General features: G+C 44.6%; 1 protein-coding gene across 1 annotated transcript in view; it reads right to left on the reverse strand.

Annotated features, from left to right (window-relative positions):
• The window catches only part of LOC142291287 (polymeric immunoglobulin receptor-like), a 242615-nt gene that overhangs the window by 150077 nt on the left and 66837 nt on the right, over nt 1-25701 (reverse strand). Inside the window, exon 2 of the mRNA XM_075335711.1 lies at nt 1045-1144. Coding sequence (XP_075191826.1) covers nt 1045-1114 — 70 coding nt within the window. The 5' untranslated portion in view covers nt 1115-1144. The remainder of the gene's footprint in view (nt 1-1044; nt 1145-25701) is intronic.

Below are 25701 nucleotides of genomic sequence, written 5' to 3' on the forward strand. Positions count from 1 at the left end.
CTCCTCTGACCATCCGAGCGTGTCACAGCCCTGGACCAGACACTTATCAGAGGACAATAAAACTTTCACACTGAACTGCAGCAAAATTTATGGCCACAACAGTTTGCCCCCCCCTGCCATAGCGATAGTTCTGTTTTATATAACTTGGTTTTTTTTGTTTTTTTTTTACTGCACTATTCTAAGTCCTGTTGTGTATAAATATGTGACTCTTCAGATTTTGTGTTATACCATGCCTGATGAAGAGACCTGAGTAGTCTTGAAAGCTTGCAATTATTACCATCTTTTCAGTTAGCCATTAAAAGGTATCAACCACTGAGGACTCTCTGTTCTTTTAAACAATGTTTTTGTGATATGTGTGGAAGATGTGAGTACTTCTGCTGTCTCTCTTTTTCCGAGTGTATGCGATAGTCTACAGGAAGTGAGAGATTCTGCTATGTCTTTTTCCGGATTTATGTGATATGTCCGAAGGAAGGGAAAATGAAGCAGCCGCTGATTGGCCACAGGACTCCAGTAACATAAGACTATTACACGATTGTCTGGAGAGCGAGTGGCAACACCGCTGGAATGGTGCCGGCACTGGAGGTGAGTATAATTGTTCTTATTTTAAAATGGGGAAACATACGGAAACACTACTTGAACAATCCCTTAAAACTCTGATGTGTTTCAAAGATAAGTGTAACTGGCTTCAGTCATGCAGTGAGGTTCTGATTCATGCTACCTGTAGTTTGGACGGCATAAATCAGCTGATAGATTCTCTTTAATATTGTGATAAAAAAGTACTGTAGATTTCTAAGGAAAAATATTCTGTAGCATTGACATACAAAACACTGTACACATAAGGAATATTATTTTTATGGGATTGCAAATGATTGGGCATTTTTGAAAACATTGTGGTGTAACCCTAATCCTCCTGTACATCTGCCAATGATACCTTTACTAACGCCAAGTTTGATGAATTGCCTCTCAGAAGTATTATAATTTGTCAATACAATGTCTACTTGATGGCAGAACTTTCCCTTAGCTTGGTTATTTTGGATGACTTACCAACATTTTGGATTATGGCACAAGCTATGCCAAGCAAAAACATTACAGGAGTCATTGTATTGTGTAACATAGGTGTTTCTTCCTCACCTTCTGATTAAATCTGTAATAATAACAAAGAAAGGGTTTATTGTTAGTGTCAAAGTAGTAAAGAGTAGTAATAAGTTAGCCATGAAAAATAAATGGCACATGTAGTACACATCTTTACTTCACTTAATTATGCTGCTCGTATTCGGCCGATCCGTGGCTCGAGGGGTACCAGATACGGGGGCACTATCGACCAGTTTTAAATGAAAAATAAAAATAAAATAAAAGTCCGACTACGCCACTCGCAGTTTGCGGCCAGGGATGATAGGGCCGCCGCTACGGGTTCCCACTGGGGATGATGGATGGGGGCAGCGTGGATGGTGGAGCCCTCCACAAGCAGGGCTTTTCCCCAGGGGTAGGTGAATGGTTAACGTGGAGATGCAGCGCAAATAAGCAGTCCAGACAGGGAGAGCAGTTTGATGGTTTTTACTCACTGGATTTACGCCCTAGAGACGTACTGGATTCCAGGTACGCATGAGTCCTGATGGCTGTGCCTGCCAACCTGGTGCCACTCTCCACCTGTGCACTCCTGTGTATATGGGTCCTCCCTGGCGTGGAGCACTTGGAGGTCCTCCTGGTGTCTGGGTCCTGCCGCAGGCAGCTTGGACTATTTAAGGGAATATGTCCCGTTCCCCTCTTTGCTGCTGATGCCTCAGATATTAGTTGTGGCAGATGAGTCCTGAAGACCCACCCGCCTGGCAGAATTAACAGATGGCTTGAAGTCCTGGTCTGCTCTGGGATCTGCAACCCGTTTGTGCAAAGTACTGTGAGCCCTGGATATCCACCCCAAAAAGGTTCCCTTTGTCCTTGGAGCTTGTTCTCTCACTCTTCAGCTACTTTCCTCCTCTGAGTGGCTATTCTTACTACTCAGGTCTTTGCAGTGTCTTTCCTTCTTTCTATGTGTCTCAAGAGTCTCTGGTCTGTCTTGATACCTTTCTTACAACTGCTTTCCTCGACTCACAACCTTCCTCTTTCACTTCCTTTCTCAGACTGCTCACTAACACTTCCCAGGTCACTCTCTCTTCCCCCAGGTCTGGTCTCTTCCTCCCAGTTGGCTGCCTGTTACCTAACAGTGCCCAGCCCTGTCATCTGGCTAGGTGAGGTTCCCAGCCGGGTACAGCGAGTGTAAATGTCCTGGTGTGCTAGTGTTTGTGTAATGACTGGCACAGACATGTTGGACCGGAGCTGTTATCTTGTTCTTACCTTAATTTTGTGACACTAGATTACCGCAGGGGCGTCACATTTACAGAAAACCATGTTTTGTATACAGTGAACTCTTCAAAAGACGACATCTTTAATAAAAACTATCCTCTATTCCAGATCAAATTTCCTTTCACAGGTTTTTATTTCCATTGTGTATTAGGCCCCCTTCACACTAAAAAACACTTGTTTTGTTATGTCTATCCATGTGTCATCCTTGTGCCGTACGTGTTTTTATAGATCCATAGACTTCTCTTGCCCCTTCTCATCCATGGTGACATGACAATATGTGGCTTACATAGACACATGAAAACATGGAACTGTAAAGATCAACAAAGATTTTAATGATTATGTGTCCGTGTCTCCAGTATGTGTGAAAACGGACAAAACGCATACTGGAAACACTGATCTGTGAAGGGGCCTTATACAAATTGTTTGAGCCAGCCTCCTAGAAGACCACTTTTCAAGGCAATATTTTGGCAGTCATGACGACTCCACAAAAGTCTGGAATAGACAAACTGTCAACTAAAAAGCTGACCTAGTTGTTATTCACATCCGGATGACATAATAAAGATTTCTTACCACCAAAAATCATTGCTAGTAGAAAACTGAATTGTTAGGGAGGTTCCATTTGTTTAGTTAGGGTGCAACTTAGTCTTGAAGTAACAGAAGCCCAAGTGTCTTTTTGTGATGCCTGAGTGACTGACAGTTCATTAGACCAATGGGAGAGTATTATTTTTGTGACATTACACAAAAAGTTAGTCTGTAGGCAAGTGTGGCTGAAAGGAGAGTAGGAATGATGAGGGAGACAATTTGGACATGGGAGCCTCAGCTATTAGATGAGGTCAGAAGAGTTAAAAAGATGTATGTGCAAAGTGAGAGCTAGAAAGCATAGCCCAGACCAAAATGTGGGCTAGAGAGCACTGTTCAGTCCAAAGTATGAGCCTGAGAGGACAACTCAGTACAAATTGAAAGCCAGAGACCACAGCTCAAAATCATGGTAGTAGATGAGGTCAGAAGAGTTAAAAGAATGAGCGTGAATAGTAAGAGCCATAAAGTATTACTCAGACCAAACTGGGGAGAGCATGGCTCTAATGGGAGCCAAAAAGGATGGCTCCATCCAAAGTGAGAGTGAGAGAGCACAGCTCATTGAGGCCACGAGGTTTTAACGTATTGAGTGTTTAAATCCAATATGTTTCTTTCTTATTAAGAACCTCTATCCGATTAGATATGTATGGGGGTATATATTCTATAGGGGTGACCATTAGTTTGATTTTTTTGTCATGATATAGAGTAGTATGTCGGGATAGTCCATGAAGCATAAAACCCACTTTAATGTTGTGTCTGTGGGAGTTAATTCTATTATGTAGTGCCTGAGTAGTTCACCCAATATAACGCTTATCACAATCACACTCTATCAGGTAAATGACAAAATCGGATTGACAAGTGAGATGTCCTTAGACCTGTGCAAAATAAAGATCCATTAATCTGAATACCTGAGAAGTGATCATTGGCGCGGCTTAAAAAAAAACATATTTTCCTCTATTGTTCTCTGTTATCTGCAGTCTGGGTTGCTGCTGCCTTGATCAAAACTTTCCATGCCTGCATAGTAGTTGTGACTTTCACAACTTCACTTGGTGAGTATTACTGCTCCCTGTCTCTATCCCCTGTGTTATTGGGGTAAAACCCTATTGCGCTTCTTCTCCACAGCTTTTTACTCATCAAAGTGAGAACCAGAGAGAATGGCTGTATCCAAAGTAAGAGCCATGGAGTTCAGTTCTGTTCAAAGTGAAAACCAGAGGTAACAGTTCACTATTCCTTTTCTATTGATTTGTTTAGATTTACATAAACCTTGTTTAGAATATAAGAGGGTGATGGTGGTAAAAGGTGGTAAAAGGAGAAAAGGATTCTCTCTTAGGCCGTTTTCACTCATCCGGCTTTTTGACGGTTTGGCGGATGCGGCACATGCCAGTACAGTGTATACAGTACACTGGCAGCGCAACAAGCGCCGGTCACATGCTGTCATGTGACCGGAACATGTGACCTGGAAGTTGCGGCGCTGCCACTGTGCTGTATCATACTGTACTGGCATGCGCCGCATCCGTCAAACCGGCGAAAAGCCGGATATGTGAAACTAGCCTTAGGCATTCTTTGAATCCCTATGTCAATCACTGCTCCTTAAGGACAAGCATTCTTTATATATTTTGAGATGACAAATGCAGCTTTTCTTTATGTTAGGAAAAGGAGGCACATTAATTACTCAGAAATTTGGAAACTATGCTTTGCCCCATTGTGAAGTAAATGCTCTTTGGTTTTGCGATTGAAATTCACATTACATGATTACTATCACACAGTGTCGGTTTCACTGGAGTGTCCATGTCTATGTATAAATGCTCACAATACAGCCACAAAATATAAGCTTATAATCATAAGACACTTTTGTAGAAATGGAGCCTGCGGATGCACATAGAGCCCCTGAGCATCTGTATGGGACCGTAATACAGTCATATTTTTACCTAGAAGCAATGAATCTAGGAAACACTGCTCTTTATACAAGAGTGAAAACAGACAGAACAGGCCCCCTGTACAACATTAATACAGTGCCTTGCGAACGTATTCAGCCCCTTTGAATTTTTCAACTTTTTCCCACATTTCAGGCTTCAAACATAAAGATAAAAAATTTAAATTTTATGGTGAAGGAACAACAACAAGTGGGGCACAATTGTAAAGTTGAACGACATTTATTGCTTATTTTCAACTTTTATAACAAAATAATAAACTGAAAATTGGGGCGTGCAATATTATTCGGCCACTTTAAGTTAATACTTTGTAGCGCTACCTTTTGCTGCGATTACAGCTGCAAGTCGCTTGGGATATGTCTCTATCAGTTTTGCACATCGAGAGACTGAAATTCTTGCTCATTCTTCCTTTGCAAATAGCTCGAGCAGAGTGAAGTTGGATGGAGAGCGTTTGTGAACAGCAGTTTTCAGCTCTTTCCACAGATTCTCGATTGGCTTCAGGTCTGGACTTTGACTTGGCCATTCTAACACCAGGATATGTTTATTTGTGAACCATTCCATTGTAGATTTTGCTTTATATTTTGGATCATTGTCATGTTGAAAGACAAATCTCGGCCCAGTCTCAGGTCTTTTGCAGACTCCAACAGGTTTTCTTCAAGAATGGTCTTGTATTTGGCTCCATCCATCTTCCCATCAATTTTAACCACCTTCCCTGTCCTTGAGAAAGAAAAGCATGCCCAAACCATGATGCTGCCACCACCATGTTTGACAGTGGGGATGGTGTGTTCAGGATTATGAGCTGTGTTGCTTTCACGCCAAACATATCGTTTGGCATTGTGCCCAAAAAGTTTGATTTTGGTTTCATCTGACCAGAGCACCTCCTTCCACATGTTTGGTGTGTTTCCCAGGTGGCTTGTGGCAAAATTTAAATGACACTTTTTATGGATATCTTTGAGAAATGGCTTTCTTCTTGCCACTTTTCCATAAAGGCCAGATTTGTGCAGTTTACGACTGATTGTTGTCCTATGGACAGACTCTCCCACCTCAGCTGTAGATCTCTGCAGTTCATCCAGAGTGATCATGGGCCTCTTGGCTGCATCACTGATCAGTCTTCTTCTTGTTTGAGATGAAATTTTTGAGGGACGGCCGAGTCTTGGTAGATTTGCAGTGGTAGGATACTCTTTACATTTCAATATGATCGCTTGCACAGTGCTTCTTAGGATGTATAAAGTTGTGGAAATCTTTTTGTAACTAAATCCGGTTTTAAAATTCTCCACAACAGTATCACGGACCTGCCTGTTGTGTTCCTTGGTCTTCATGATGCTCTTTGTGCTTTAAACAGAACACTGAGACTATCACAGAGCAGGTGCATTTACATAGAGACTAGATTACACACAGGTGGCTTATATTTATCATCATCAGTCATTTAGGACAACATTGGATCATTCATAGATCCTCAGTGAACTTCTGGAGTGAATTTGCTGCACTGAAAGTAAAGAGGCCGAATAATATTGCATGCTCCAATTTTTAGTTTATCCTTTTTTACAAAAGTTTAAAATAAGCAATACATTTTGTTTAACTTCACAATTGGGTCCCACTTGTTGTTGATTCTTCACTATAACATTAAATTTTTTATCTTTATGTTTGAAGCCTGAAATGTGGGAAAAGGTTCAAAACTTCAAAGGGGCCGACTACTTTCGCAAGACACTGTATATATGGACCCTTTGAAGGTCAGTAGTTTGTCATAATATACCCTTTTACATGTCTATGATAGAAGCTGCTTGGTGGTTTGGAGGTAGAAATGGGCCCCTTACCTTTCAATCAAATTTATTAAAATTAGCAGTTGTGAGTAAATTTGTTCACTTTGAGATTTGATTCAGGTTTTGCAAAATAAATAAAAACTTGCATGCCACCATTTCCCACACTGCTGAAGCATCAGTGAGTGGGTTAATGCCTTTTTGCATGGCCACGGGAGCTTCCCTATAATGCCCTACAGCTATGGCATCTTACGAATTACTGTATCATACCTTCTAGAGTACCTAGTCCATCACAAATCAACAGTTTCCAGTGGATCACAGTCTGTATAGCAGAGTCGTTTTCCATATCCACTAGAAAAGTCTGTCTCCCTCTTGTAGTGTAAGTTCTTATGGTCATCAGGGTCTTCTTTCTCTCTCTCTCTTCCCTCTCACATACATATATTTTCTGAGATACAGTATAACATGCTTTCCAGTATAAAGATGTCCACTAATTTAGTCACCTCAAATTGATTTTTTGGGAAAACGTCAGCAAAGCCAGCAATTTAAAATTCCAAAAGATCCTCTGATCTCAGCAGCTGGAGACTGGACAACATTAAAGAGGACAAAAGCTGCTTTTGACATCTTAAGGAGTTTCAATCTGGCCCACTAAAAAGGGAAAGCTATTGAGGAGCTAGGATCGGATGGAGCTTGGTCACACCTGTCCGTCAAACTCATTAAAACTGTCTGCATTTTGTACTCTAGAAATGCTTCTCCAGTCCATGACTGGAGTACCATTTTCTGGCACTGTGTTATGAGGTACACGCCACTAAGAAGATGCACCGAAATTCATTAAGTGGCATTCACCTTTTAATGAATTTGAAACACCGCACTCCAACAAAACGAACGAAGTGGTCACTATGCCAGTATTGATAGATCAGCCCCCAAAAGGTCCTGGTGCACACATTACAGAAGAGTATTCTGGGCAATGTCAAAATCTAGGTGTAGAAAACTCATAGCAGGAAAATACAGAGGCAAGTTAGTAGAAAGAGTTCAGGAAAAAAGCAATCTCATATCCCAGCGAGTGCCATGAGTGTGTCACATCTGCAGGTTACTTTGGGGGATCTTGAATCAGGAGGTCTCAACGTTTAATTGATCACAGGTCCTATTTCCAGACCACTTGACTATTATCCTATATTGTATTCGATTTACTCTCATTTAATGCTGAAGTGGTTAAAGTCCCTTTCCCTTCTGGCTGAGATTACCCATAGCCCTAGTTGCAGCTGCAGCATCTTACCACACCCTTCCTCTAAATTTACCCCCTCTTGGTTTCACTCCATGCTGGTTATAGATCCACTATACTGACCACTTTGAAGGAGCCTGTCTCTGGAGAAAGTGAGATATCGTTTCTGTTGCAGCTGACTGAGAGGTTTCCTGTTGGAAAAGATGTGGAGTGCTGTATGTTGTCTTTCCCCACCTGTGTGTCTTACCTTTCCTGTGTTGTCTTATTGCAGTAGTGAGACCAGTGTTTCACTGGCCTATACACTAGCCAGGGTGAGTTCTGGGCCAATGAGGGCCTGAGCACATGACGGCGCATTGGGGGAAGGACCCATCTAGGAACGTCAAGGAGTGCAGGGTTCAAACTCAGGAGTGCTAGAAGGTAACCTTGCTCCCCCTCTCCCTATGGTTGTACCTCTTTCTTTTTTTCTCTTCATGTGTTCTCTTGCACCTGGCATGACAGCAAGTAAATACAAAAGTAATTAGCTACAGGAAAACAAACAACTAATCTGTCAGGTACCTCATGAGTGCACTGTGTACAGAAATATTCGATGAGTATTTTGACCAAATCATAATTTTGATGTAGATTTTCCATCTCCAAGCTGTATAAACTTGAATGCTTATTGGATGAAGCATATCAGGTTATGTGTAATGAGGGTGTGACATATGGATGCAACCCTTTTTATCAAAGTGTGCAGAATTATTAGGTAGCTGTTCTTTCTCAGACAAAAAATGGCTGGATGATTACTTCAGTACACTTAATATTCTCGGTTATAAATTACATAATGACAAAATATATGATTGGTGGAGGAAGGTTGAACTAAATCGAACTATGTATTTTTTCAACCTGTGAATCTATGTAAAAATGGGCCACAAAAAGGATTCAATTGACTCTAAAAAGTAAATAGTTTTAAAATGTAGGAATCTTGAAACTGCTAAGAAATTAGGGCGTGATCACAGAACTATCAACAGTTTTATTACAAATAGCCAACAGGGTCACAAAAAAATGTTGAGAAAATAAGACACACATTAACTACCAAATATTTGAGAAGATACAGGAATGCATTATGCTCCACAGAAGCAGTGTTAGAGATAGGCAAATTGGACAAATTCCTAGGGACCCCATCCTCTTAGGGGCCCCCAGCTTTTCAAGCACAAACTGCAGTGATAATACAAGTTCTGTATTATCTCTGCAGCTTACCAGGTTAAGACTGCAGAAAGACCTTCGTTGACATTATGGTCATGTGATCACGATGTCAACAAAGGTCTTTAGCAGTGTGGGAGTGCAGGCCTCCACAACAACTGGTCCACACAAATCTGTAGACACCGCTGTGTGGGGGGGTCATATTATTGAGAGGGGCAGTGTATGGGCCACAATATGGATAAGGGCACTGTGTGTGGGAAATTATGGAGAGGGGCAATATGTGGGGGATATTATTGAGAGGGGCAGTGTATGGGGCATATTATGGAGTGTGGCAATGTATGGGTGCATATTTTGTGCAGAATGTGACAATTATTTATTCAGAGTTGAAGCAGGTAGATATTGCTATTTCTAGGGCAGTCTAATGATACTTTTATTTTTAAGGGCCCTGTGTCAAGATGTGCTGCTATAGAAGAAGAAGAGGGAAGTCAGGAGAGAAAAACTGTGGGAGTGAAATCTCATCATGGTGACTGTACTACATGGAGACAGAAGGAATGGGAACTCAGTCTATATGCTTCACAGTCTCATGGTGGCTGGTAATAACAATTCCCCCTATCTACTCACCATTGGTAAAGACATACTAGGAATTGTAGATTCAAGTAATATTATATATGGGGCTGACTTGACATTAGAATTCATTGCTGTACTTGATGCTGTATACATGTATCGACGATGGTTATGTGTATGTATCTATGTGCTGTGTGTGTATATATATGTGTGTGTGTGTGTGTATGTTTGTTGTGTGTGTGTTTATACATGCTTGTGTATGTACATTTGTACTCTAGGTGCACGAGACTTGTAAGATTCCTAAATGATTAAGTGGTGTGCGCCTTTTAATGAATTGAGTGAATATTACTCCAATGGCTTAATTTATTAGGACTGGCATACACAAAACCATAATATTACTAGTCGATTGTCCTCATTTAAAGGCCCCTCTTTTAACTTTTGCCCAAGGCCCCACTTTGTCTAAAATCCTCAAGTGCTGTCAAATTCCAGAACAACAACATCCCTGTAGTGCCCTGAAGTGCAAGGTGTTCAGTGTTCAGAGACATAGCCAAGGTAATCAAGGCTGCAACCTGACTACAAGACACATGAATAGAAATGGAAAAACTGGGCCAAAAAAGGGCCAGCCAAGAAGTGGAGTACTTTGATTAATATGATGAAACATTGTCCTGCATAAGTATCATGGTTTCCTTCAAGGATGCAAACTTTATCCTGTTTCCTTTGTGAAAAAAATGTCTTCTAAAATCTGGCTGTAAGTTTGGGAGTTGATTTTGAGTTCATTTTCAACCTGAAAAGGTCCAACTAGATCAGGGGTCTCAAACACGCGGCCCCCAGTCTGATTTATGCGGCCCGCAGACACACAGTGCAGAACTCTTGATACTTGCCCTCCACTGCCTCCAGTCATTTAGCGGTCGCCAGCCGCACTTTCACATTGCAGCCGCGGCTGGCCGCACTTCCACATTGGAGACGCTGCCAGGGAGAAGCAATCAAAGGCGGTGTTCAATCAGATGTCAGGGCGAACCAATCGACGGCGGTGTTCAACTTGAGCTCAGCAGCGGGACCTGAGCAGCGCTGACGTCAGCTGCTTTGCCTACGGGTGCAGCAGAAGGAACAAGAGCATAGGGCACATTAGAATGTTTGTGGTGTCTGTGTTTGTGTGGTGTGTGTGTGTGTGTGTGTGTGTGTCTGATGATGATGAGTGTGTGTGTGTGTATGATAATGGCTGTGTGTGTGTGTGTGTGTCTGATGATGATGAGTGTGTGTGTATGATGGCTGTGTGTGTGTGTCTGATGATGATGAGTGTGTGTGTGTGTGTGTGTGTATGATGATGATGGCTGTGTGTGTGTGTGTGTGTGTGTGTGGATGATGATGATGGCTGTGTGTGTTGATGGTGATGATGATGGCTGTATGTGTGTGAATGATGATGGCTGTGTGTGTTGATGGTGATGATGATGATGATTGTGTATGTGTGTGTGGATGATGATGGCTGTCTGTGTGGATGATGATGATGGCTGTGTGTTGATGATGATGATGATGATGATGATTGCTGTGTGTGTTGATGGTGATGATGATGGCTGTGTGTGGATGATGATGATGGCTGTGTGTTTTGATGGTGATGATGGCTGTATGTGTGTGTGGATGATGATGGCTGTGTGTGTTGATGGTGATGATGATGGCTGTATGTGTGTGTGGATGATGATGATGGCTGTGTGTTGATGATGGCTGTTTGTGTTGATGGTGATGATGATGGCTGTACGTGTGTGTGGATGATGATGGCTGTGTGTGTTGATGGTGATGATGGCTGTGTGTGTTGATGGTGATGATGATGGCTGTATGTGTGTTTGGATGATGATGGCTGTGTGTTGATGGTGATGATGGCTGTGTGTTGATCGTGATGATGATTGTGTATGTGTGTGGAGGATGATGGCTGTGTGTGTGGATGATGATGATGGCTGTGTGTGTTGATGGTGATGATGATTGTGTATGTGTGTGTGGATGATGATGGCTGTGTGTGTGTGTGGATGATGATGATGGCTGTGGGTGTTGATGGTGATGATGATGACTGTATGTGTGAGTGAATGATGATGATGATGGCTGTGTGTTGATGATGATGATGATAGCGGTGTTGGCTGTGTGTGACTGATGATGGTGATGGTGGCTGTGTGCGACTGATCATGATGATGTCGGTGGTGGCTGTGTGTGACTGATGGTGGTGGTGGCTGTGTGTGACTGATGATGGTGGTGGTGGCTGTGTGCGACTGATGATGATGATGATGATGGAGGTAGTGGCTGTGTGTGACTGATGATGGTGGTGGTGACTGTGTGCGACTGATGATAATGAGGGTGGTGGCTGTGTGTGACTGATGATGATCGTGGTGGTGGCTGTGTGTGACTGATGATGATCGTGGTGGTGCCTGTTTGTGAGTGACGATGATGATGATGACGATGGCTGTGTATGATGATGATGTTGGCTTTGTGTGTGTATAATGATGATGATGATTGCCGTGTGTGTTTGTATGATGATGATGGTGGCTGTGTGTGTATGATGATGATAAAAATGAATTTGATGATGATGGTGACTGGAAGACCGGAAAATGTTACTTTCGGTCTCAGCCTTCTTGCCAGTCTGGAGAGACGCTCATCTGTTCAGAGCGATGAAGCTGAGCTGACATTGACTTTGGACTACGTCAGAGGGAAGCTTTTTTTTCTAAAAAAGATGGAGTCCAAAAATGTGTTTTTTATGTTTAATTTCTAATAGAGATATTTTTCTCTGTGTTGTGTTTTTTTCCTGTTTACTAGAAATTCATGGTGGTCACATCTATGAATTTTGGGTTTACTACCAGCTGAGAATACAAAGCTGGTATTAACCCCATTATTACCCAGCGTGCCACTGCCACTAGGGATGCTGGAAGAGCCAGGTAAAGCACCTGGAAATGGCGCTGTAATGAATGCGCCATTTCCAGGGGCGGTTGTGGGCTGCGATTTTTAGCGTGGGAGGCCCAAAATGCTTAGGCCTTATCACGCTGGAATCCCAGGCCTCAGATGTCTGGTTTTACCTGGCTCATGATCAAAATATGTCGGGAGCCCATGCATTATTTTTTTCATTATTTAATTAAAAACAATTGCGCTTCCCTGTATTTTGATTGCCAGCTAAGCTAGGCAGCTGGGGGTGGCAGCCCGTAGCTGTCCGCTTTATCTGCACTGAGAATCAAAAATACTGCGGAGCGCTATGTCATTTTTTTAATGTATTTCTTTTTACACTACTATTTGTGACAGACCCAACAGCCAATCACGGATGCTGTGACAGAGAATGAGTGTCTGTGCTTGGCTGTTGGAATAACCAGGAATCTGCTTATATATTTTGATGCTGATGCCAATTACAGATGCCCACTCTCTTTGACAAATAAATAATATTAAAAAAATGACGTTTCGCTTCACGGTATTTTTGATTCTCAGCGCATACTAAAGTAGCATTGTTATAATAGTTGAAATAATTGATTAACATTTATATTGTATTAAATTTGAAAGGAATGCGGCCCTCTGCCTTAAATTTTTTTATGTGCGGCCCACTTACACTGACGAGTTTGAGACCCCTAAACTAGATCATCTTTAATAATACCAGCCCTGGTGAGGTTTGTGCCCATTACTCATCCAGATGCGGACCATAAAACCTTTGAAAAATCTGTTTTCAGATATAGCTTGGCCCAGTCTTAATGCTTTAATTTTTGTGCCTTGTTCAGTGGTGGTGGGGTTTCAGCTTTTCTTATGTGACACACCTGAACTAGTAAGGGTGTCACAGGGTAATGCACCCTCTTTATGTTTTGGTGCAGGACTCAACCCTCATGGTTCTGGGATCCTAACTTTTGGTGTTGCTCTATCAGCATTTAAATCCTAACCACATCTCACACCACACCTTGTCAGGCACTCCAGTGGCTGGTCTAGCTGGAATAGGGCCACCCGCCTAGGGGTCAGGCAGACTGGTGGGAGGGGCAGAGTCAGTTGAGCGGTAGCTCCCAGAAAGTGAGGTGCTGGGAGTTGGAGCTCCCTGGAGAGCAGTGGTAGCCCTCAGAGAGTGAGAAGCGAGGGGAGTTGGAGCTCCCTGGGAGACGTTGGCTAGGTCGCAGGGTATTAGAGAAAGGAGCCAGACTTAGTTTTGGAGAACAGTCGGCATCGGAGTACCTAGTAACCGAACCGGTACTAAGCACAGTGGGGTACTGGACCCTAGATCAGGGAGTAGCTTCAAGCAACCTGACAATTAACCTGCGGAGGATAGTATCTCTATGAACTGTCCCCAAGAACTCAGAGATTGAAGGCATCAACACAATGAGGGGGATAGGGCTTTCCAACCCATGCAGCCCACTGAAATCCCAAGTGTCAGCCATCGAGAGCACAGCTTCCTTACCTAAACGTGGGGAGTGGGACCCTGAAATCTTCAGGCCGAGGGGTCACACACAACATCTAACACTAATGCATGGAGGCAAGGTACCGCCCACCCACAACACCAAAGGGAGCGGACTCCCAGATGGGCTCCCCCCAGAGAGGAAGCAGCACCCAGAGACTTGGTTTACTTTTGTGCCAGAGGCTGCTTTGCGGTTGCAGCACTGCCAACACTGCCTGAATGAGTACGCTGTCCTCCCCTGCTTCCTATTTGCACCACGCTCCCCACCACCTCCATCATCCAGAGTCCCGGAGCCTCCCCTACCCTTGGAGGGAACGTCATCTGGCTGCACCACTCCATCTCCCCGGGTACTCCCCTTACCGAGAACCACAGGTGGCGTCATGGGCTCTTATCCCCCTCTAAATACCCCCTTTTCATTTGAAGTGGCCGTGAACCCCCGGATTGGCCGTGAACTCCGGTCTGGAGACCCTCAAGCCACAGCAGGCCCCGGATCTGAGCGGTTCAACCACTGCAGGGGCAGGACACTTACCTTGGCCATGTCTCTGAGCATAGGCATGCTCACAACAGCTAAGTGTGCATGTGTTTTCAATAGTGAGAAGAGAGTTAATGGCTTATCTCTAGCGAGAACAAAAAAAATCAGGAAATGAAACTCAACATGCCCTCTTTTAATTACTCTGACCTTATCTCTCAAATAAGAGTCAGTAGGCCCCTAATCGGCCAGTCTGGGATTGGCCAACTTTGACCATGTGTATGGGAAACTTTATTTCTGCAGACATTTTCTGACAGAAAACCAGACGTTTAAATATAGAGATGTCAATACTAATGGTCAGAACAAGGAATGTATGCCAAAGAATTAATCAGCACATGTATAGAGACTTTGTAAATTCTGTTCTGGCCATACAGACATGTGACTGCTATAACCAATTACTGGCTATGGCTGGATATCACTGTGGCCACAGATTGGCTGCAGCAGTAACATGCCTGTCTCTATCAGGGGAGGAAATAAGATTTTTGAGAACCTAGTTGTTGCTAGCCGTTCACTCACTGGGTATGTCATTTTTTTTTTAAATTTTCAATTATGCTAGGGATAGATATCCTTTTTTAAGAAAGTTTCTTAAAATGCTATGTTAAAATGAAAATTGAGTTTTGCCATACGTATCTTTTATTCAACCAGCCTGACATAAAAGTAGTTGAGATTTATGTAGTTTTTATCTTTTTTTTCCCGTAATTAAAAACAAAGCCAATAAACAAAGTCAGTGACCCAAAGACAAACTCCCGGAAACATCAACAGAATTAACAAAGAGCTCAATAAATAGAAGGACACAGAGTCAAAGCCAAGAGAGCAATAATGCAAACAACTTTGTGCTTAGCAAGAATGCTTTTGTTGGGTAATTCCCTGGGACTTGTATTTCCTTGTACAATGTCCAAGAATTACTACTTCATCCTTCTTTAGGCCCGTTTCACACGTCAGTGAAAAACACAGACGTTTTTCACTGGCGTGTAAAACACGCACATGTCCCTGCGTGTGCCGTGAATCACGGCACACGTGGGTTGTCTAAGTGCAATCCGGCCTCTGTTCTCCGTGGCCCGTGATTGCACTTAGAAATCAACTCACCTGTGCCCGCTCCCACTCTCCGTGGTGCTGAATCCTCCCGCGGTGCAGCATCCGGCCGGCGCTGACCCCTGCAGCAGCTGCTTCCGGGTCGGCTGTGTCGTGCATCATTAAGATGCGCGACAGTAATCAGCCGGCTTAGAAGCAGCAGGGAGGACAGACTGCACAGAGCGTCGCTGAAGCCGGGTGAGTTAAAATGTTTATTATTTTAAATGCACGTTTTTTTCTGGCACGTGTTTCACGGACCACACCACTGCGTGGTCCGTGGGACATCAGTGATGCCAGAAAAAAATGGACATGTCTCCGTGCGGCAATCACGCACACGCGGGTACGCCGCACGGAGACACGTGCAGTGAAAAATCACTGACGTGTGAGCAGACCCATTCATTATGTGTCTGCGTATGTCAGTGATTCTGGTACGTCTAAAAAAAAGCACAAACGTACCAGAATCACTGACGTGTGAAAGGGGTCTTAGACAGATTTTCACTTCAGATTAAAGTAATTACATATGGGTAATAGATTACAAAAAAATTAAGCTAAATTTCTTTTTTTTTTCTGTTAGCAATGTAAAAAAATATACAGATCTGTCTCATGTATACAAAGTCATGGCCAAAAGTGTTGTCTCCCTTGAAATTGTTCCAGAAAATGAAGTATTTCTCCCCAATATTATTGCAATGATACCTTTTTTTGTACACATGTTTATTTCCTTTGTGGATATTAAAAGAACACAAAAAAAATAGAGGGGATAAAATGATAAATTGGATATAATTTACAAAACCCCAAAAATAGGCCGGACAAAATTGTTGTCGCTTCCTATAACCATCAACAAACTTCTTACACCTCTTAACTGGAATTTTGCAACATTCTTCTTTTGCAAACTGCTCCAGGTCTTTAATATTTGAAGGCTGCCTTCTCCCAACAACACTTTTAAGATCTATCCACAGATGCTTAATGGGATTTAAGTCTGCAGTCATTGGTGGCCACGTCAGAACTCTGCAGGCTTTGTTTCCATCCATTTCTCTAGGATTTTTAAAGTATGTTTGGGGTCATTGTCCTGACACAAAATCAGCTTTCTTATACTGGGCATTACCTTACAAACCAATATGCTTGGTAATCTTCAGACTTTATGATGTCTTGCACACAGTCAAGGCACCCAGTGACAGAGGCAGCAAAACCACCCCCAAATATCTTTGAACCTTCACCATATTTAACTGTAGGTACTGTGTTCTTTTTTTTGTAGACCTCATTCCATTTTCAGGAAACAGTAGAATGATGTGCTTTACCAAAAAGCACTATCTTGATCTAATCTGTCCACAAGATGTTTTCCCAGAATTATTTTGGCTTACTCACAAACAATTTGGCAAACTGCAGTCTAGTTTTTTGATGTCACTATGTCAGAATGGGAATCCTCATCGGTTTCCTGCCATAGCATTTAATTTCATTGAAATATGGACTGAGATTTTACCCTGAAACTGATGTCATTGAGGACATTTTTGCAAAGAGCCTCGTAAGTAGAGATGAGCGAACCAGTCGCGGTTCGGCTCGAGCTTGGTTCGTCGAATGGAGGTCTAGTTGGAGTTCGGTTCGGTGAACCGATTCGGCGAACCACTCAAACCCATAGAAAACAATGGGAGGCAATCACAAACACATAAAAACACCTAGAAAACACCCTGAAGGTGTCCAAAAGGTGACAAACAACTCACAACACAACACAAACACATGGGAAAGTGACAAGAACAAATTCTCATGCAAAAACAAAACAGCGTTACGAGGAAAAAGAGGGCGAGACAGAGATATAGGCATGGCATGCCCTTCTAAAATGATGTAAAACACCGCAAGGTGACTCAAAGCGGAGTCTCCCTTTTTTCCAAAAATTGGGTCACACAGACACCCCTTCAGTGGCAGCACTTGTGCCCCAGTTGTACACTTCACAGGTAGATTTGCATCAAGCACATTCAAAAATACGCCATCCTTAACCGTCCCCAGGATGGCACTGGGGTAGGTAGCAAAGTCTTTGCTGATCCCAGATCTGTTCATCTTGGATCATTTTGAGAAACACTGCAAGCAAGGGTTACTCCAAGCGAACTCTCCCTCTTTTCCAAAAATTGGGCCACACAGACACCCCTTCAGTGGCAGCACTTGTACCCCAGTTGTACACTTCACCGGTAGATTTGCATCAAGCACATTCAAAAATACGCCATCCATAACCGTCCCCAGGATGGCACCGGAGTAGGTAGCAAAGTCTTTGCTGATCCCAGATCTGTTCATCTTGGATCATTTTGAGAAACACTGCAAGCAAGGGTTACTCCAAGTGGAGTCTCCCTTTTTTCCAAAAATTGGGCCACACAGACACCTCTTCAGTAGCAGCACTTGTGCCCCAGTTGTACACTTCACAGGTAGATTTGCATCAAGCACATTCCAAATACACAAGCATTTACTCTCCCCATAATGACACCGTGGTAGGTAGTAAAGTCTTTGCTGATCCCAGATCTGTTCATCTTGGATCATTTTTAGAAACACTGTAAGCAAGGGTTACTCCAAGTAGAGTCTCCCTTTTTTCCAAAAATTGGGCCACACAGACACCCCTTCAGTGGCAGCACTTGTTCCCCAGTTGTACACTTCACAGGTAGATTTGCATCAAGCACATTCAAAATACACAAGCATTTACTCTCCCCAGGATGACACAGGGGTAGTAAATTCCTTGTGGATCCATGACTTGTTTATTTTGATGAATGTTAGTCTGTCTACATTGTCACTGGACAGACGCGTGCACTTATCTGTCAGCACACACCCAGCAGCACTGAAGACATGTTCAGAGACAACGCTGGCAGCTGGACACAAGATCTCCAAGGCGTAAGTGGAGAGCTCTGGCCATTTTTCAAGATTTGAAGCCCAAAATGAGCAAGGCTCCATTTGGAAAGTCATGGCATCGATGTTCATTTGGAGATACTCCTGTATCATCCTCTCCAGCCGTTGACTGTGTGTCAGACTTGTCATCTCTGGTGGCCTTGCAAAGGATGGTCTAAAAAAATTATGAAACAATTCAATAAAATTGCTGTTACCAGCACCAGATACGGTGCTGCTGGTACGGTTAGACTGCTAATGATGACGAGACCGTCCCATGTTTGTCAAGTTACAACTGGGAGATTCACTCCGTGCACCACGGTTGTTTGGTGGAAAAGCCGAGCTAAGATTGAGTAACAGCTGTTGCTGATACTCCTGCATATGTGCGTCCCTTTCTATGGCTGGAATTGTGTCACAAAATTTGGATTTGTACCGGATCTAATAGTGTGGCAAGCCAGTAGTCATCAATACTTCTAATTTTGACAATACGAGGGTCATGTTGGAGGTAGTGCAGCAAGAAGGTGCACATGTGTCTTGCGCAGCCATGCGGACCAAGTCCAGGCTGTGTTTGTGGCATAGAGGTGCTAACCATTCTTTCTTCCTCTGACATCTCCCCCTAACCTCTTTCAATTGAAAGTTGACCAAGGTCTCCCTCATCCGCTGAGTCTTCCATGTCCATGGACAGTTCGTCCTCCATTTCTTCATGTTCTCCTGCACCTTCCTCAACATTTTGCCTGCTACCATGTGCCCTTGTTGATCCCTGTCCCCCATGGTCCACTGCCTGCCGCCTTGGTGATGATGAATGTCTGGACCTTGGTGATGTTGTTGTCCCTTGCGCATATGAATCCTCCTGTAGTTCCTCCCCTTCCTGTTGTCCCACCCCCTGACTCCGAATAGTGTTTAGCGTGTACTCCAGCATGTAAATGACTGGAATTGTCATGCTGATAATGGCATTGTCAGCGCTAAACATATTCGTCGCCATGTCGAAACTGTGCAGAAGGGTGCATAGGTCCTAGATCTGAGACCACTCCATCAGGGTGATCTGCCCCACCTCTGCATCTCGTTGGCCCAGGCTATACGTCATGACGTATTGCACCACGGCTCAGCGGTGCTGTCACAGTTGCTGTAACAAGTGGAGAGTCGAATTCCAGCGTGTTGGCACGTCGCATTTCAGGCGATGAACCGGCAGGCCGAAAGACTTCTGGAGCGATGCAAGTCGCTCAGCTGCGGTGGTTGAACGGCAGAAGTGAGCAGACAGTTTTCGTGCCCTGTTCAGAAGGCCATCTAGGCCGGGATAGTGTGTTAAAAATTGCTGGACAACAAGGTTCAACACGTGAGCCATACAAGGCACGTGTGTCACCTTGCCCAGGCGAAGGGCCGCACCCAGGTTTGCAGCATTGTCGCACATGGCCTTACCAGGCTGCAGGTTGAGTGGAGACAACCATTTACCAAACTCAGTCTCCAGAGCTGCCCACAACTCAGCCGCTGTGTGACTCTTATTTCCAAGACATTTCAAGATAAAGACCGCCTGATGCCGTTGCGCTCTGCTGCCAGCATAGTAATGGGTCGCAGGAAATGGCCTTATATTTGTCCACATCTGAGGGACAGAGATTTGGCTTCTGTGTGTAGATGGTGGTGAGTAGGGTGTCCCTGAAAAAATGCAGGTTTGTGAGGAAAGTGCAGGCGTAGACATGATGTTGCCTTCATCCAACGTTGATGCTATCGATGTCTGAGAGAGCTGTACACACGCACTTGTTTCCCCTTTCAAACCAACTGACAACCTACCAAGCAAACTGCCTGTTGCGGTTACAGTGGTGGAAGTTGTGCGTGGAAAACCAGGTGTGACAGCTGTCCCCACAGTCCTAAAAGATGAAGAGTGTGCGGATGCAGTGGAAGGGGCAGGCGGTGGATGGTCCGCTCCGCTAGGCCGCATTGCAGCATGGTGAGTTTCCCACTGGGACATATGATATTTATTCATCTGACGATTCATGCGAGAAGTTGTCAAACTGATGAGGTTTTTTCCTCTACTAACAGATTCCCGACAAATTTTACAGATCACATGATTTGGGCGATCCTTTGCAAGGTCAAAAAAGGACCAGGCTAGGCAAAGCTTAGAGGACATGCGACCTGCTGAGCCACCCCGACTAGTGCTCAGAGGCAGAGTGGTGGCTGAGGATGCAGTTGTAGACGTGCTACCAGTACTCCTTCTCTGTCCAAGAAGGCGCAAGGTAACTTCGTCGTCAGTTGCATCCTCCTCCACCACCTCTGTTGACCTCCTCGAGTGCCTGACTGTGGGTTGACAGTAGGTGGGATTTAGAACTTCCTTATCAAGCGTTGTGTTTGCACTACCCTCACCCTCAGACCGAGCCTCTTCCTGCCCTGACCGAATATTTAAGTTGTCATCCCAAACTGGTATCTGCGTCTCATCGTCATCAGTATGTTCCTCATTGTCTATAACAACAGATGTTACAGTTTGTGAATAAGGGTCAATATTATGCTCAGAAAGTTAGTCATCACGGCCTGAATCTGAGTCACAAAGGTTCTGGGCATCACTGCAGACCATTTCCTTTTCTGTACTCACTGTAGCTTGGGAGCAGACCCCTTATTCCCAGGCTATAGTGTGACTGAACAGCTGTGCAGACTCAGCCAGCTCTGTTCCACCATACTGTGCAGGGCGGATGGAGACTTGAGAGCTGGGAGAAAGCAAGTGTGATTGGGATGACAACTCAGAGGACTGGTTTTTTTTGGATGCGGTAGTTGAGGTGGAGGAGAGGGCACTTGTTGGACCACTTGAGATCCATTCAAGCATGTTCTTTTTTTGGGCATCATCTACCTTTGTTCCAGTTGTTCGTGTCCGTAAAAAAAGGAGCACATCGGATTGTCCACGGAAAGTAGTAGACATCTTACTGTTGCTGGAAGATGGCCTATCTTCAGCAGATGTTAATAGAGCTTTGCCACCTTCCCCACGGGCACAAACTTTTTTTTCCTTTTCCAACACGCCTGTTCCCCTTTCCACCAGCATCTGTCATTTTGCCACTCATTTTGATTGCGACAAGATTGTCCACTTAGAATGTGGTAGTAAAAATTGAGAGGTGGTGTAGATTGCAGAGGTGGTCTAGCTTTATTGACAGCAGAAGAAACAACACAGACTATCCCTGACAATGCAACTATGGCCCTTAAACTGGCAGCACAGTTTGCAATCATAATAGCTTAGTAAAAATGAGTTTGAGGGTGCAATGCAGAGGTGCTGAAAATTTCTTGGCACCCGTGGGACACTAATGAAGTCCAACAGCCACTTTTTGGATGCCACTAAGTTTCCTCAGTGTTTGCTATTATAATGGCTTAGTAAAAATGAGCTTGAGAGTGCAATTGAAACACCTGCCTGGATAAACAGACTCAGGTACGATGTAATGGACAGACTAAAGGGAAGCCCCTCACCAAGCAGGACCCCAGAACCCTGAAACCCTTTGACCCCTATACAGGGATTTGGAATTACACAAGGCCCTGGAGATCTCTACCCGTGGAAGGCTGCAGTCCGATGAGAGTAGTCGTCAGGCATGGTCAAACCAGGAACAGCAGAACAGGGACAGAATCGGCAGGCAAAGGCGTAAACAGAAAACGTAGCAGTGGTCAGATCCGGGACGGGCAGCGAGGTACAAAACAGCAGGCAGAAGGGTAGTCAATAGTGATGAGCGAGTATGCTTGTCACTACTCGGTACTAGCACGAGTATCACTGTACTCGGGCTACTCGGCGGGTACCGAGTAATTTCGCGATACTCGTGCTGTACTCGTGGTCTTCATCCCTGCATGTTGGCGCTCTTTTGAGAGCCAGCCCTCATGCAGGGATTGGGTGGCAGACCACTGCAGTGCCCCAGCCCTGTTAGTTGTGGAATTGCAGTGATTGGCCGGCCCGCACAGCGTGACCGAGCCTTTATACCGGCGGGCGCGCTGTGCTCTGCACACAGCCATCTCGTATTCCCTGCTTTCCTCGCCCACAGGCGCCTATGATTGGTTGCAGTGAGACACGCCCCCACGCTGAGTGACAGGTGTCTCACTGCACCCAATCACAGCAGCCGGTAGGCGTGTGTATACTGTGCAGTGAAATAAATAATTAAATAATTAAAAGAAACCGGCGTGCGGTCCCCCAAATTTTAATTCCAGCCAGATAAAGCCATACGGCTGAAGGCTGGTATTCTCAGGATGGGGAGCCCCACGTTATGGTGAGCCCCCCAGCCTAACAAAATCAGTCAGCAGCCACCCAGAATTGCCGCATACATTAGATGCGACAGTTCTGGGACTGTACCCGGCTCTTCCCGATTTGCCCTGATGCGTTGGCAAATCGGGGTAATAAGGAGTTAATGGCAGCCCATAGCTGCCACTAAATCCTAGATTAATCATGTCAGGTGTCTCCTCGAGAAATGTTCCATGATTAATCTGTAAATTACAGTAAATAAACACACACACACCTCAAAAAATCATTTATTAGAAATAAAAAACACAAACCAATTCCCTCGTAACCAATTTAATAAGCCCAATTTAATCAGTCAGCAGCCGCCCAGAATTGCCGCATACATTATATGCGACAGTTCTGGGGCTGTACCCGGCTCTTCCCGATTTACCCTGGTGCGTTGGCAAATCGGGGTAATAAGGAGTTATTGGCAGCCCATAGCCCATAACACACACACCTGAAAAAATCCTTTATTAGAAATAAAAAACACAAACAAATTCCCTCATTACCAATTTATTAACCCCGACAAACCCTCCATGTCCGGCGTACTCCACGGACCTCCAGCGTCGCGTCCAGCTCTGCTGCATGCAGGTGACAGGAGCAGCAGAAGACACCGCCGCTCCGGTCACCTCCACGCAGCTAATGAGATGAGTAGCGCGATCAGCTGCTGTCAGTCAGGTAACTCGCGGCCACCGCTGGATCCAGCGGTGGCCGCGGGTAACCTCAGTGACAGCAGCTGATCGCGCTACTCATTTTTCCCTGAAGAAGGAGGCGTGCATGCCTCTGAAACGCGTAGGAATGTTTCAATAAAAGAATTTTCATTTTTATAACACCCGTTGTGGTTTATAGCGCGGTGAAAAAACCCGTCTTTTTTACTCTGGACATGTAGTAACGACATTTTGCATCACACACATACATTTCACACGGACAACACATACACATGTCAGTTATTTCACTCACGCACACACGGACATTCCACACGCACATACGGCTAGCATACGGGATACACACGCAGGCCACACAAAAACGGACCTAAAAAACGGAAAACGGACCCGAAAAACGGCCCGTTTTACACGGACGTGGTTTTCACGGATGTGTGGCGGAGCCCTAACGTGGAGCTCCCCATGCTGAGAATACCAGCCTTCAGCCGTATGACTTTATCTGGCTGGTATTAAAATTGGGGGGACCGCACGCCGTTTTTTTAAATTATTTAATTATTTATTTCACTGCACAGTATACACACGCCCACCGGCTGCTGTGATTGGGTGCAGTGAGACACCTGTCACTCAGCGTGGGGGCGTGTCTCACTGCAACCAATCATAGGCGCCAAAAAGCAGGAAAGCAGGGAATACGCGATTGTTTAATGAGCGGCCGGCTTTTTCAAAAGAGGAAAAGCCGCCGGAGTTTAGTGAACAGCTGTACAGCGCCGCGGCAGTGATCGGGGAACGGTAAGTATGTGAGAGGGGGGAGACTGACCAACAGACTGTGAGAGGGGGACAGACAAGACAGAGAGAGACCGACAGACAGACAGAGAGACTGACCGACGGACTGAGGGAGATGGAATGAAAAAAAAAATGACCGACATCGCTAGAAAAATCGGAGTGCCACACAATGTTTTCACATAAAATCTTTCATGTAATCTCAAAAAGTAACATACACCAGCTCTATCTCACTATTGGGTATGTGCCCTTAAAATTTCCGCCATGAAAATTCATTTTGGTGTCATTTTGAAAGGTTTTCTGGTGAGTCTGTAAAAATGGCGCAAAACTCGGACAAAATTGTTCACAGCTGTGACTCTTGAGTGATAAATGCTTCAAGGGGTCTTCCCCATGCTGTTGCCATGTCATTTGAGCACTCTTCTAAGACTTTTGTGACATTTTTAGGGTTTCTACATGCTGCCGGGGGGTCATTTCATAAAAATACTCGGGTCTCCCATAGGATAACATTCGGCTCGGTGCTCGGGCCGAGTACTCGAGTATCTTGGGATGCTCGGCCCGAGCCTCGAGCACCCGAGCTTTTTGGTACTCGCTCATCACTAGTAGTCAACAACAAGCAAGTCAGTGCACAGGAATCACAAAACAAACAGCACATGAGCCAGAATCACAACTATCTCTGGCAGAGGCCAGCAGACAGTAGGGGGAATAAGAAGGGTGTGGTGTCTTCCCATTAGCTGTAGCTGAATGATGGTACTTCAGCTGGGAGACACCCGCCACCTACAGTCAGCCAGCGGTACTGCAGATCCCAAGATAACCCAGCCCAGTGGATGATCGGAGCCTGCGCCCACCGGTGCTGCTGGCATCGACTCCTCTCCCATCACCAGCACCATCCATGGCAGGAACACGGCGTTGCCTGGCGATCAGAGCAGAGGTCGCTGGAGCAGACTCCGGCGGTGACTTAACAGCAATGCAGAGGTGCTGGAAATAGCTTGGCACCAGTGGGACACTAATGAAATCCAACAGCCACTTTTAGGATGCCACTAAGTTTTCTCAGTGTTTGCTATTATAATGGCATAGTTTTGAGGGTGCAATGCAGAGTTGCTGGAAGTAGCTTGGCACCAGTGGGACACTAATGATGTCCAACAGCCACTTTTAGGATGCCACTAAGTTTGCTCAGTGTTTGCTATTATAATGGCTTAGTAAAAATGAGCTTGAGGGTGCACTGCAGAAGTGCTGGAAATAGCTTGGCACCAGTGGGACACTAATGATGTCCAACAGCCACTTTTACGATGCCACTAAGTTTTCTCAGTGTTTGCTATTATAATGGCTTAGTAAAACTGAGCTTGAGGGTGCAATGCAGAGGTGCTGGAAATAGCTTGGCACCAGTGGGACACTAATGAAGTCCAACAGCCACTTTTAAGATGCCACTAAGTTTGCTCAGTGTTTGCTATTATAATGGCTTAGAAAAAATGAGCTTGAGGGTGCAATGCAGAGTTGCTGGAAGTAGCTTGGCACCAGTGGGACACTAATGATGTCCAACAGCCACTTTTACGATGCCACTAAGTTTTCTCAGTGTTTGCTATTATAATGGCTTAGTAAAAATGAGCTTGAGGGTGCAA

This window comes from Anomaloglossus baeobatrachus, chromosome 2 (genome assembly GCF_048569485.1).
Source record: "Anomaloglossus baeobatrachus isolate aAnoBae1 chromosome 2, aAnoBae1.hap1, whole genome shotgun sequence".
NCBI lineage: Eukaryota > Metazoa > Chordata > Amphibia > Anura > Aromobatidae > Anomaloglossus > Anomaloglossus baeobatrachus.